This window comes from Zonotrichia leucophrys, chromosome 5 (assembly GCF_028769735.1).
Source record: "Zonotrichia leucophrys gambelii isolate GWCS_2022_RI chromosome 5, RI_Zleu_2.0, whole genome shotgun sequence".
Lineage (NCBI taxonomy): Eukaryota > Metazoa > Chordata > Aves > Passeriformes > Passerellidae > Zonotrichia > Zonotrichia leucophrys.
Genome location: NC_088175.1, coordinates 19,207,659 through 19,222,682, shown reverse-complemented (window position 1 = coordinate 19,222,682; position 15,024 = coordinate 19,207,659). Strand labels below are relative to the sequence as shown.

General features: G+C 36.4%; 1 protein-coding gene across 7 annotated transcripts in view; it reads left to right on the top strand.

Annotated features, from left to right (window-relative positions):
• Nucleotides 1–15,024, top strand: part of MIPOL1 (mirror-image polydactyly 1) — a 186,286-nt gene that overhangs the window by 84,704 nt on the left and 86,558 nt on the right. For all 7 annotated transcript variants that reach the window (XM_064714569.1, XM_064714568.1, XM_064714571.1 and 4 more), the window contains one exon: nt 3,514–3,621. In XM_064714569.1, coding sequence (XP_064570639.1) covers nt 3,514–3,621 — 108 coding nt within the window. The remainder of the gene's footprint in view (nt 1–3,513; nt 3,622–15,024) is intronic.

The window sequence follows — 15,024 nt, the reverse complement described above, 5'->3', positions numbered from 1 at the left end:
GTGAATTGTTTGTGTGATACCTTTATAAAATTATGTTCCCATTTCTGAGGCTTTAATATCCTTTACTTGGCAAGGTCATCAGTGTTCTGATCAAGACATTTTCTCATTGAGATGTGTCCACACTGCTCCTGTATTCCTTGATGTACTCAAAGTTTCTGAGGTAGAGAAGCAGTTTTCTCAATTGACAGCCCATGTTTCATACCACGTTGAACTCATGGGAATTGCATTTAGGGGCACAATGAAACCTCAGATCCGATGTTTAGGTAACCTTTGTTGCACAAAATATATTGTCTGTTTGAAGTTTTCCCAAGTGTGAGTTTTTGCAAGTTTGAGATAACAGAATTTAGACATAGTATCCCAAAATTAAACACTTCCTTTAGCTTTCAGCTTTCTTAAAAGGATACATCCAACATTTCCTTTTTGTCAGTACCAAGTTGGATGATGTCTTCTCTTCACTATGCTCCAAAAAGTATTTTTATATGTGTTTTTAGAAGGAAATTCAGTTTCTTACTTGCAGCTGTTGGCATTTTAGAGGCCTGGAGTGAACCAATAAAAACACATGTTCTTTTAAAGAACATCTATTTTTACTGGACCTTGCTAACAACTAGTGACACAGAATTCAAAAAATGTTGGCTCAAATGAATAGAAGGGCTGCATTGTTTTAAATTCTATTTTAAAAACTTTTCTTTACAGCAAGGTTACACTAAAATTTCACATGCTTCTGCTCTTTTGAAAAGGAGTGCTTGCCTTTAGAATGCTGATTTAATATTTCCAAAGTAGCTCAACTATCAAAGTTGTAAAGTATAAAATTTTATTGAGACATGCATAGTGTTGCCATTTAAGAATATTATTATAATGCTTTCACAAAGAGGTTAATTGAAGATTTTTCTTCCTAGACAGCCAAGAATAAATCAGAATATCTTCTGTTAATGCATTGTTTTCCAACATAGTAAAACACTTAGGTGCAAAGGTCAAATTAAATCACCATTTCTTTCAATGATGTACCAAATGGAATTCAAGCAGTATACTAGTTGAAAATGCCCCGGAGTTTTTTTTCAGATATCAACATTCTCAGTAGAAATTAAATGAAAGAGAAATTACAAAATGTTTCCAAGTTTGATGTAAATGTAATCATATCAAGGTTGACTTGATAGGGAGGTTTATCCATTTAAGTTACCTGTGTTTAATCTTTACTGTGTCTTTAGTTGTTCTGTGCTCTGCAAGATCCTTGAGTCCCACTGCTGCTCTTTATTTCAGTGTCCTGTCTTCACAGGAGTGGAGAGCAGAATTTAGATTGCACTCATGCTCTCAGTGGTGCAATCTGCTCTGTACACCAAGATCTTTTCTCATGTATTCATGTTGTTAGGTTTTGCTTTCAGCATATTTTCACATGCCTTTTGGAATCAAGACAATATCATGACTATTAATTCAGGTTTTAAAGGTGATTTGAGATTTTAGTCTTTTAAGTAATATTTACGCTACATAAACTTGTGTTGTTGTCAAATTGTGAATTTCAAAACACTGTTTTGAAGAAGAATGTTGGCAAAGCAGAGGAATGTCCTGGTGATCATACATGATGTAATGTATAGTGCCTGCAGTGGTTGATTGATTTTTTTTTTAATGGTGTTTAGATCATATATGCCAAGGAAAAAAATGTTGCTAGAGAAAAAACTCCATAGTCTGTGTTTAGTTCTTCAGTAAGAAGAACCTTTTAGCAGCACCTTCATGTCTGCAAACACATAGTTTTCGTGCTGGACATGGAAAAAGAGTTACATCTGGGATTCAGTGATTTGTGATTTTGTGTGTGTGTGTGTGTGTGTGTGTGTGTGATAACACAGACGTTAAATATCTTGAGTATGGGAAAATACTTAAAATCAAATGTATCTTAATATTTTTTCTGTATTACCCTATCTGTGGAAAAATATATTTTTTCTTGCAATAAAAATGAAACTTAAGAGCATTAATACGTTAAGAAAGTTTACAAAAGACATTGAGAGAATTTACTAGGCCTGAAAAATTCACTGCCTTTAAAATAGGCAATCCTATTAGAAATAAGCTGAGATTTCTAACAGAAGTAATGAAATATAACAGATATGTTAATGGAATTTTTAATAGTACTTTTGAGCTTCTACAAATGTTTAAAATTTATTCAAATAGAGGATTGGATCATTCTGGTTTATATACTATACTGGATACCTGATGAGTAGTATAGTTTTAGGCCTTATTTTGTGTTTAAGAATTGTATGTGTTGGCATGTCTTTAAATTTCTGTCTCAAGATCCTGTAGCATTCATTATTTTACTTAGACCTCATTTGTAATTTTTTCACTTCTGAAGCTTCCTGTTTCACAGTTTTTCTTTTTTTTAGAGTTTACAGGAGCCAGGCTTCATTGTCCCATATACTGAATTGCTCAGGAATAGGGTGCATATATATGATGGGAAGTTCAGTTCTGTGTTGTCCACAGTCACCAAGACACCACGAGAGACTGACATTTCCAGGTCTTTTGAGACAGCAATGCTTACGTGAGCATTATAGCACAATTCTTATTATTTTTATTTGCTAGTGTTTTCAGAAAGTATGTATTATATTTTTTATCAATTAATTGTCTTTCATTCCTACAGTCTACTAGCTGTGGGCTTTGGTGATCATAGTCAAACTACTGGCTTGTAATACGTTTTTGTAAAATGCTTCTCCTGGTACTCTGCTTTTCCCTAGTTCTAACAGTCATTCCCATATGTCTTCTTGGTACTTTGTCTGCTTTCTTTTTTTTTTTCTTTTTTTTTTTCTTTTTTTTTTTGGTAGAACAGGAGTTTTTTGTAAGGTAAAGAACTGTCTGCAGACAACTAATTGCTCTTTCAAACCAAGGAACTGAGCAAGACCTTTTATAGTTAACATAAAAAAGAGCGAAATATAATTTTTTTTTAACTTGCAGATTTTTAATCATTAAAATAAATGCTCAGCAGACAGCAGTAAGTCTACATGTGTAGGCACACAGTAGTAAGTGCTAATTTTCTCATTTTTTGTCATTAAGTTAAATATTGAAAGAAAACAATCTTGGAGAATTAGCATAACCTCTTAGTATAAAAAATACAAATCTAACAATTTCATCTATATTTTCTAATAAAAGGCTGGATCCTTGCTTTGGGAGCAGGGTCTTTCATTCGCTTGCATTTCAAAAAGGATCCATTCTTTCCTTTACATCTACTTACTTAATACATAAAAGCCAAAATCTAGCCACATATTGGCATAACTAGGAGCAGAAATTCAACCCAACATTCTGATAAATATCTGATACATAGCATTTTTGACATACTTTTGGACCAGGAAAAAACTGAATAATGATGCACATTTTAAAAATGTAGCTTTAGTACTGTCTGGGATTATAACATGCTTTTGTCTGATGCTTTCACTGCTGCAGAAATGGTGATGGGGTTATTTACGGTAAGTCTTTTGGCTTGTTGAAAAGAAATATGCCCACACTCCTCTCCTTAATGGGATTCTTTCCTCGTTGCAGTGCAAACGGCTGGAGCAGGAGCTTCATCATCTGAAAGAGCAGAACCAGACTTCAGCAAACAACACGAGACATATGACTGCTGAAAACAATCAAGAACGTGCTCTGAAGGTAAATCTCCATTTCTTCTTGCAGGCAAATTAAGGTTGTAAGCCCCTGGTGCCAGCTTTCTGGGCTGCATATATCAGTTGTGTACATTTCGGCAGAAGTGAGCTATGGTGTTTGCCAACAACTGCTTCTTTAAACACAGATACAGCACCCTTCTGCTATGGTTTTATTTTATTTTGCGTTTGAAAGCAACAAAAAAAACATAACATACCCTCCAAATTATTGGGCTGGTAATTAACACTAAATTCTTGAGATCTGTCCTTGCAATATTACATTGTATAAGGTGAAGAAAACTGCAATTATTTGCCTCGTGGTACCTTTGCAAAACTAATATTTTAAAGCATGGCTGTTTGATCTGCTCCCAGCAGTGTGTGCTATATTAATAACATTGTTGACCGATACTACTAGTGACCACATAGTTGATACTACTATTTGCAAAAGGGTAGCTACTTGGAATTGGGAGGAGGAATAATAAGTCCTGTCAATAAGAATAAAAATGAGCAGAGAGGCGGGAGAGGGTCAGAGAAAGGACAGTGTAAAGTGACAGGTTATTGCTGCTTTGAGAAAGGGAAATTGTAATGTCAGTGGAACTGATAGCTACATAGCCTGCAATCTCACTGCTAGCCAGGATGAGAGACTATGCCAGGTAAGATGTGCAAGCATTGTGCACACCTCTTCAGCCACTTTATTCTAAAAAATCTCTTTTATCGATAGTGGAGATACAATACAAATACAGAAGCTATTCTGTTTATACCGTGTTGTCATTTTAAAACTGCTTTATTTAGACAGTAAGATCCAAAGGTATCTCACTTGCAGATAGATTTTCCTCTGCCTCCTTTTTTCTGTTTTTTTTTTATTTATTTGGGAAACATCATTATACATACAACAACATGACCGAAGCAAAGTATAAGAATAAGTTAAATCCTTGTGTAGTTTGACATTTCTCACTAAGAAAAACAATAAATATAATAATAATAAATTGATAAAGGTTATGTGCCACACAAATGCTATAAATTCCATGGGTTTATAATTGCCATCAAAATCTAAACTGAATATTACAAAATCAGGTGTGCAATCAGATGACTAGAAATGAAGATCGTAAACATTCAGAGGCTGTTTCTTGACTGCAATAACAGCATTATTTTAAATCTGGTGTCACCAAAAGTGCTTGCCAAGCATGCTACTTATTGAACATAGTATTGTTTTTCATTAATTGCAAGCTGACTTGTTTTTTCTGTGTCATTGAAAATATTGTGCAGAGAGCTTTTCTGCTAGAAAAAAGTTTTATTTAAGCTATGCTTTTTGCATTTAATATTGTCTAACATAACGCTTACAGAATAATTGTATTTTCAGAGCAAGAAGTGATTTGATAGTTCAGAGCGTTACTAGGATTTCATTCTAAGCCTGATATTGCTCTCCCAGCACCTAATCTTTAAAGAATTTCATTTCTGACTGTCACAGGAATTTTTTTATTTTTCAAAGTTAAAGGTTAATTGATCATAGTCTCTTAGAGATGAGAGTCTGGGGAGGAAAAAAGATCGCTTTTCAGTTTTTTTAAAGTTGAACTTTTTGAATATTGTAGCTCTGTAGAGTTAGTCTCAGTTCAAATTACTGTTGCCTACAGTGAGGGCAGGTCCTCTGGAATATTTTTTAAAGGCCAGGTTGTATTCTTGACCTCAAAAACTTTAAAACTTTAGCTTTGATATACAGCACATGAGCATGCATCCTGACCTCATGTAAATGAAAAACTTATCACTGACTTTTAGTGCAGCCACAGCCTGGAAAACTGATGTCCAGTAAGGGAGGAAGTCAGGTCAGTGACTCGCTTAGGATTGGGTTTGGTCAGGGTTCTGGGGCTGGCTGCAAATGGCTGGGGTGCTCCTGCTGCTGTCAGCAGAAAGAAACAGCCAGCCAGAGCCCTGTGACAGGTCACACACTGCCCCTGTGAAACCCTCGTGGTCTTGGCTGTCACCTCCTGCCCCTTGTATCTGCTCAGTAGCTCTTGCAAGGCTGCACACAGAGTGCAGGTACAGGCCCAGGCATCCCATCCTGTCCCCTCTCCACTGCAGAGCACCTTCTGGACATTTGTCCATTTTTAGAGAAATGGGACACATCATTTGTTTCTGTGGTACAGGGTACATATCAACTCAGCTTTTATTGTCACCATAATCCAAGGAATTACTTTTATTTTAACCACCTCCACATGCTTACTGGGGAACTGTGCTGTGTATTATTAATCTGTCCAGCAGAAGGAATCCAGTTATTTCTTCTGAGTCTTTCCAGGAAAATTTGTATTAATGATTTTTTTCTTTTTAAACTGTCATTTTCCTTATTCTCTTGCACTTAATTAATATTGAGGCAATCTGTTGATTCAGTTTGGCAAAATATGTATCCTCTGGATGAGGAGTTTGATCTGCTTCAGGTTTTCTTAAGGGAGTAACAGAAGTGTAAACGTCAGTTGTGGTGCAGGGATATTTGCAATCTTAACTGGATAAAAATAAAGTAATCAGAATCAGCTAGATTAGGGATGGTGTGAAAGTTTGTGATAAGAGATGAGATCATTGCCTTTATGGGACCCTGAAATACACTTAAGAACAAAACCCAATGGCTATTGTTTCTTTTTTACTTTTTAAAATCATTTCACAGTAGTAAGTTGCTTGGAAGGAAAACAGTGTAAGAGCAATCCACAAGCAACCAATTTCAGTCCACTGATGTTAGGGTCTATTAGGTAAAATAAATTGCAAGCTTTCAGATTTATTTTTCAGTATATCAGTTCACAGGGCTATGCCACCCTTCTTTGAGACAGTAGCCCTCCATGGTCGGGAGTGAGGCAAAGAGGCAGGGAGACACATTATAACTGTGGGAGATGTGTGGTGGCAGGAATTTGGCTAGGTTTGGGATCTGGAAATCACAAGGATGATGAAATCACTCTTCTGCAGATTTTTGTTTTTTACACATTTAGATTCCATGTCACACCTGAGGATAGTGTGACAAATAAAACATATGGCACAGGTGGCATGCAGTGCACATTGTAACATTCTATTTCATCTTGCTGTGCCATACAACATCTGCACATCTTGGTAAGATACCTCTTCTTAACTAACCTCTGTGTAAATGTTAGTAGTGTGTGATTTAAAATTTCCATATTTAAGGTATTTATTGCATAGAAAATTCCTATAGTATTGTGGGCCATTCAGCCCCACAATATCAAACTGGCACCCCTACTTTTTGTAATATTCTTGTTGGTCATAGGGGATGTATTAATTGACTGAAAAAGCCGATTTCAAATCTCCCCTCCAGGCAATGCCCACAGCTGCACAGAGGTCATGCAGAGAAGCATGTGGGCCCCTATTTCCATAGTTAAAGTAAAATAATCCTCTCCTTTGTGAAACCATTTTTAAAAATCTCTTATTATATTTCACATTGAATTACAGCTAAATCTTTTTGGGATAATTGCTTCCTAAGGGTCTATACATTTGCGCTCTTAGTACATTTTCATAAAATAAGATCTGAGAGTGCTTTGCAGTTCTAATGTGTCAAGGTCTATATGTGAGATTATTCATTTTTACTTGGCCTTCATAATTAACATTTGGTCTCTACTGATTCTGATAAATGTATTCCCATAATACACAGAAACAACTGATTCAATTAAACATAGAAAAGTGGAAGAATTGATGCTTTTTCATTATTTTTCAAATATTCATTCATTTTACTCTTAGCTTTGTAGTGTGTAGTTTTCAAATTCAGAGTTTTCACTAATAATTTTTTTCTAAAGAAAAATAAAAATTTTGCCAGTGTACATCTTCTTTACTGAGTTGAAGGAGAATAGGAAATAAGTCTTGTGAAACCAATAACTTAATATGAAATTTCATGAAAAATGTTTAACTGGATTTGACTGAAATAGAGAGAAGAAACTTTATTTTTTTCCACAGCCCTCCTCTATTTTGTAATTTTTAATTAGGTATTATACTCTTCTCAAAGCAGCTATTAATCTGCTTTAAAGATCAGAAAAACGTACTAGTTTTATCTTTAAGGCAAACTTTTGAAAAGAAGAGGACTATTTCATGGTGATATACAAATCAGGTGACCTTTACTGCCTAAATGAGGTTGCTCCATTGAATTATGATGTCATTTGAACTTGTAAGGGTTATTAATCTCCTTCAGGCTGGTTTAGATGTTACATCTTGTGTTATGATTGGGTTTTATTTTTGTAATATCTGCCTTTCTTTTTAGTTGTTATTTTTTGTAGAATTTATCCTACATGCTTTCATAGTTTTATTAAGAATATAAAAGAGTTGAAGCCAAGGAAGTGACCTGAAGGAGCCATCAGAAGTTTGACTACAGTAGTGCTGTAAAACAACTGTGCCTCATGTCATCTACCTTCTGCTGACATGTAAGAATCAGGTCAAGGGCAGGAAATCTCAATGCATAGCAGTTTGGTATTTGTTCCAGTGATGATGACTGTGAAGAAGCCACTTTAGAATAGTTAATTTAAGTATTCCTTGATGCCTTTCGTAATTTTTATTAAGTTCTTTTTGATTCCCAGAATTTTCCAGATTCTTAGAGTAGAAACCATTTTTCCATGCCTATTTGACAACATCAACCACAGAAACAAGTTGAGCTGACTGGTCAACCTGTCATCTGTGAAGGGCATAATCACAAAAGATTCTGATGTTATAAGAGCTTAAAAAAATTTTCAAAAGTCGTTAAAATGAAGTATAAAATGTTTGCTACTGTTGAAAAGCTCATGCTATTTGTGCTATTGAGGCATACAAACGGGAAAAAAGACCTTTCAGGTGATGTGGTCTTTATTTGCAAAAACTAATTCTGACTTATTTTAGGTTTGGTGCTTCAGAGCTGAAGTTTCATAAGTTTAATAAGTTTAGAGCTGGTTTATGGCCATAGAGCCTCTGATTTCAACAGAGACACATGCTTTTGAAATGTAATCCAGGGAAATTTGTCTGAATCAGTGATGGCAAACCAAGAGATTTCAATCTCTTGTATTCAAATTCCAGTTCAGCATACAATTTTTATATTTCAATAGTTATTAATTTCTTCCTTTCATAATAGTTTTACATGGGGCAGCGGAGATTACATTAATTCTCTGGACTGCTGGAATGTGAGTTTGGGATGCTGTGGGACTGATGGAGAAGAGCTGCTGGTTTGCCTGTATGTTGTAGCTAGCAGATGAACGGCTGTGTTGCCCGCTGGTGAGATGGGTGTTACATCTTTTTTCAGGTCCTAGCTACAAAGTAACTAGACACTGCAAAGAGTTTAAAACTTGCTACTGATCCAGCTGTCGCTATGGTGTTGTTGTTTGGTGCAGGTTGCTTTTTATTTAGAGTGGTTGGTTTTCAGGTTTTTTTTTCAATTAATCACCACAGCAATATTCATATGTTGGGCAATCCACGCTTTTCTCAGACATTTTGTTATGAATTCCTCTGGCCAATGTTCATTGTTCCCTCTGTATCTAACAAAATAGTAAACTGTGAAAGCTCAGCTCAAGAGCTCACTCTGTGGAGTTAACCCAAAAGCAACCATGCTTTTCATCCTGATATAATGTGCTGCTATCTAGAAAAAAAGACTGCTGTCACATTTGCAAATTATTTTATAGGTGTGTTTGAAGATAGAATGCCAGCTTCATATTGGAAATGGAAGGGGTGAAGTAGATAGCAGATCTGTCTTTCAGTGAGAGGAGATACACTGTGCCCTTGGATTTACTTATGGTCTGTATCTGTTTTTCTGGAACCAAAGGAACATTTCAGGACCAATGGGAATAGTTAACAGGCTTCTAGGAGGTTATCTCCAGCAAATAATATGTTGCTACAGCTAATCCTGACAGGATCTTCATGCTATTCTTCCAATAACTTCCATGGGGATAAAATACTGCAGGATTTGTCAAAGTAAGCAGCAATTTCTAACTTTGTGCAAGAGCTGTTTCAGTACTTCGGTTTCTTCTTCTAAGAATGATTCCTCTTACTCACCTTTCAGAAGAGTTGTTCAGGTTGTAGAAAGCCATAATGGATTCTTATGTCTCATCAATACCTACCCTAACATAGGATGTGCCCTCATTTAAATGCCTGGGCAATGTGAGAGAAAAATTTGCTACCCTGTCAATAAAACTTGTTATAAAGCACATGAGATCACTATTAATTTTTAGAGCGGTTGCTTGATGAAGTTTTCATTATTAAATTGCTTTTAATTGCATAGTGGAGGTGAAAATAAAAGACTAGTAGAACTTGGAGCATGCTGCTGACAACCTGGACATGAATAAGAATGCACAAACATTTTTCTTCCGTTGCTGCTTCCTAGACACTTTATCAGACAGGGTAGACACAGTTGCAATCTTAATTGCACTGAACAGAGCCTTTGCTTTTGCTGCACCCAGAAACACTTAATCACAAGGTCTTAAAGTATGTCACTGAGGTTAGACATAAGTCTGTTCAGCTCTTATCCATGCTAGAAGAATGATTAGTCACTTTATGACTTGTTGTTATTAAATAACACCATACACCTCAGAGGATATCAGTGTGAGCTGTTGCATTGTACCATAAATGAACGCTAAAATGAGGCCACAGAAACTCCTGCAGAAGTCATTCTGTCCATGTTTCACTTCCAGAATAATTTTCTGTGTTCATTTATCTTTAAGTTACAGTGTCTCCAGAAGCTGTTGCTACAGACTCTGACAGTTAGCCCACCAAGTTAACTGTATTTCTGGAGAGGGAGAAAATAACTCATATAATCCTGCAGTGACCAACATGCCCCCTCAAGCCCAGTGGAAAAAATGTGAGCACTTGTTGACTGGTCTTTAAAGCAGTCATTAGAAGTTTCCTTGGACCCAGTTGTTCTTTGGAGCCAATTTCATCATTTATGGCTGGAAATCTTCAAGGGATGCCTCAAAGGGTTTCCTTCATCTGCTGTCATATATTTTAGGAGTGTAGCAGTTTGCTTATGTGTATCCCTTACAGGCTTAGTGTATATATTTGACCATGAATCAGAAATCTGATCTACTAGTATCACAATCAGTGACCAGCTTTATTAATTGGGTTTTTTTAGCCACCAAGACTAGCTAGTAGCCTTTATTAGTTATGTAGGTTTTGACAGAAAGCTGTTCACAAATGCAGTAACATTGTTAGTCTCCTCCCATCTGGTAGCTAATTTTTTAACACTGATAGATGTTTTTATTCATTGACTAAAAATATCTGGTGTAGGGAGCTTAAAGTTAGAATAATTGCTTAAATGTACCAAAAGCAAATAGTACAATATTTTTCCCTAATGGAAAACATGAGAATAAAATTATGAGATGTTTGCCCTTCACTGAGAGGGAAGTTGACCCGAACACAGGCTTCCAGAGTTCAATAAATCTGATTTATATGTCTACCTGGGAATTGAAAAGAAATTATGTTTGGTAACATTGGTACTTGCATGATTTTCAGCTTCTGATGACATTAAGTGGTTGTGTGGATAGATGGCAGGGACATTTGTACAGCTCTTGGTTCACTAAATCATTGCTGCAGGTGAGAATTTTGAAAGCATTCAAACCTTGGGTTGTTTTCAAATAGAAGGAAACAAATAGCCATACCCAAGTTCATGTCTTCACTGCCTTGGTTGCACTGGCCATGCCACCTTCCTGTGCCTTTGAGGATGTCCTTTCACTGACTGCACATCTGGCATGTCAGGCCTGTGTGTACAGTGTTCTCTGCACAGCAGCTGCTCAGGATTTCTTGGACTCTGTTCAAAGAAAAGACCAAACACTGGTGTTTCTTACATACTATGATCTCAAGTCTTTAAGAGTAATTTCTAAGCAAAGTAATATGGATAGGAGTGAACAATGGTTGTCCATTCTGGAAAGAGTTGAATCTGTATAATTAATAATGCTTGTCTGGAGCACTGTAACTCTTTAGCACGCTTCATATTGCTGTGAACAGCTGCCCAAGAATGGCACTGAATGCATCTTGGTAGAATGAACAAGCAATGTCTTGGCTCAAAGAGTTTGTTCATCTTGCCTGAGGAGTGTAAGTCTTTCTTCTCTCCTGTGAATAGATGCTGAACGTATTTTAACCACAGCAGGTATGTTTACTGAACTTTGATTCAGTTCTAACCATTAAGGAATTCATTACTCATCCACTCTTGGCGTTTGATGCCAGTTTTAATGTGTTCCACTAACAATTCCATGCAGATCTGTTGCTTTTTATTTGACTGCTTTCAAATCTTTCTTGGCACCAGATTATTCCTGACAATCTCAAACATCAACTCTTTGCATATACCACATACAGCCCTCTTTCTCGTTGGTGATGATGTGGTCGTTCAAACCTTTTGGCTGAGTATTCTATTTTTTGGCTTCCATTTCATTGGGGAAGTTGTCCTCCCATCAGGTCAGTCAGTGGTACAGCTTCTGATTACCAGAAGTACTATTTCTGATTAATGCAGCAGGTTCTTTGAATGCATATTGTGGTTTCAGGTGATCAAATCTGGAGTACCATTCTCGCAGTCAGGCTGCTTTCACTTCATCATTTGTGGTATGCAAGAAATCATCCCTTTCATGGTAGTAGGTTTCTATGACCATGTCAACAAGAACCTCTCATCCATGTTTTTTAATTAACCATTTTGTGCATATTAATTTAGCATTTTAGAAATACTTAGCATTTTCACCCATCTGTTTTTCCTTATAGCAAAATGGATCTCATTTTGTATGATTGATACATTTGACTTTCTGGTAGCTTTTTCCTTACTGAGTTACACTGCCACATAGTCTTACAGTTTGAAGGGTGCCACATTTCAGTGTTCTGCAGGGTTTTGTCTAAACTCTGTTAAAGGACTTCAAAACTGGAACAGTTTATGGGCCTGGATCGGATCTTAGATACATGTATTCCAGAAATTTGTATTCTTAAATAGAGATGTTCTGAAGTTGGAGAAGATGAAACAAACTGTACAGGCATCCCATAGCCAATTATGAAGCTGTCTGCTACCTGGTCTTTTACTCCTTATCTCCATAGAGGTGACAGCCATGCCTTAAACCTGTGATAAAAAGAATGGTACGTTCTAAAATACACTGAAATTCACCAGTATATTGTAAATTAGAGTCACAGAGTCCGATATATAAGCAAAACATACTGTAGAAACCACAGTCATGTTAGAAAAGCTGCTTATTCAAAACTGTGCAGATGTGGTCCTTAGAGTCATGGTTTAGTGGTGGACTCAGCAGTGCTGAGTTAATTGTTGCACTTGACCACAGATATCTCTTCCAACCTTTACGATTCTATGATGATTCCCTGATTATAGGGAAAATAAGATAAAATCAGAAACTCTAACTGTAGTTATAATCTTTGTCACCATCTCCAATGGTATAATTTGTCACCCCAGCCCTGTGTTCATTTTTCCATTCTTTCTGCCCAGTAGAATGTCAACAGTAATGCCATTATGAACCTTTCTAAGTTCTGAGGAGGTGTCATATTGCTGCACTTCAAACAGTTATTTTAAAAATTCTTTTACTTTCCTACTAGTAGGGACCTTCATTTCAGGATTACATGGATCAGGAATTAAGGCCATATGTTCATCTAATTCTAAAGCAATCATGAGGCCTAATATATCAGACTTACTATAAGAAAACTAGTATTTCTTCCTTTATTTGCCAGTTTCAGATACTATAAAACACATTAACAAACTAAATTCAGAGGTTCTGAATCTGAACGTACTTTTTACATAAAAAGGTAACTGCTTTCTGCTATGTTTAAAGGTAGCCTTAGCATCACTTTCTATTAACATTATGCCTAATCTGCACTGGCGCAGCTTTCAAAATATCTATCAGCATTTTACCATAATAAAATTTTAAAATACCAAAAATATTTAGCCAAGTTAAGTGTTTTTCTTTATTGAAGGTATTAAATGATATTAATGTATTAAATTATGCTGGAGATGAGATATCAAATTTCATTAATTGAGAGGAGGAGTATCATGGTTATGTATTGTATTTTATTTTGTAAATTTTATTCTTTCTCCATATGAGTTCTGTTCTCCATGCGTACAGAAAGAAGTTTGGTAAATCTTAATTTTCAATATTTTTTTCAGTGTCATACCATACACTGTTCATTTTTTATGCTGCACAGGAAAATGATCCTGTTTTGTTTGAACAGCAACTGTAAACAAAATCTTGAGCCTGGATGCATGATGACATGCGAGTTATTTGTCCTTCAATAAAACATATAAAAGGTAGTAACCTAAGCTCTTGTGCAAAAGACAAGCTACAGGGTCATTAAATACCAAAGGTCTTGCTCTGACCCATCCATGACCTCCTTATCTGAAGCACCTCTCAGAATTGATAGAATCTACTTTAGATCTTGGGTACAGGAAACCAAGGATAGGATAAAGGATCAATATAAACATTTCAGAATTTTTGGTATTTACTAAAAAGGGATATTTGGCCTTTGTACATTTAAGTGTATCCAAATATCTGTTTAGAATTGGAGGACCTTTTCCTAGCATTTTGTGTACAAGAAACCGTATGAAGTGTGCTTCCGAGTAGAAAGGGGGACAGATGCTGGAAGAAGACACTGAAACATTAGGTCTTGGTATGGTTGTAAAGCTGCAGACTGGCCTTGATTCAGAAGCCTCAAGGTCCAACATGTTTGTTGTTATTTCTAGTTTTACTGCAGTCTGGATGTCTCTCCTGTTCCCAGGTGAGCAACTTCAGGTTTTAGAGTGAGATGAATTCAAAAGTGTCTGTGTCTGACAAGTGCAGCCTGATGCTTAGCCATCACTTACTCAGAGTCAGGAATTATTTTGCCTATCATGTTTAATTCCCATCTATTAATTTGGTCTGGTGCAAAGGCACATTTTTGATGTTAGTGCACTTGTGCTCCTAGATCACTGAGAAGCTTTTGAAAATCCCTTTTGCCCATAAAAAAGAGGAAGGTTCTGGTTTGACTTCCATGACTGTGGCCACACAGAGGTGTAATGGAAAAGTGAGCTTTGCTGTTCACACACTCAGGTTGCCAGAGGGAGAGATGTGCTCCTCCTGTGCAGCAGGAGTGCAGCTCCACCCGAGCAATATGCAGGTCAGCAGGAAAATGCTTGAGGACCATAAGTAGAGGATGGATGAGGATTTATTTTGAACTTTTTTTTCCTTCCATGAAACTGGGCTTAATGCAGTAAAATCTTTCTAATCTGCCTTCCAGTAGATCTCCACAACTTTCCTCATGGGATTTTGGAGTGGTATCTGGACTTGGGCTTTTCTCTAGGAATCAGCTTTAGCAGAGCAAGCCCTATGTTAGGGGTCAAGTAGTAAATTTGATAATTTGCTAATTCTGAGTTTCCAGACCTTAACCTTAAAAAGCCCTGTGCAGACACCCTGGTATACTACCTATTCAGAATTAACACAAGCACAGATAGAACTGGACATATGATTTA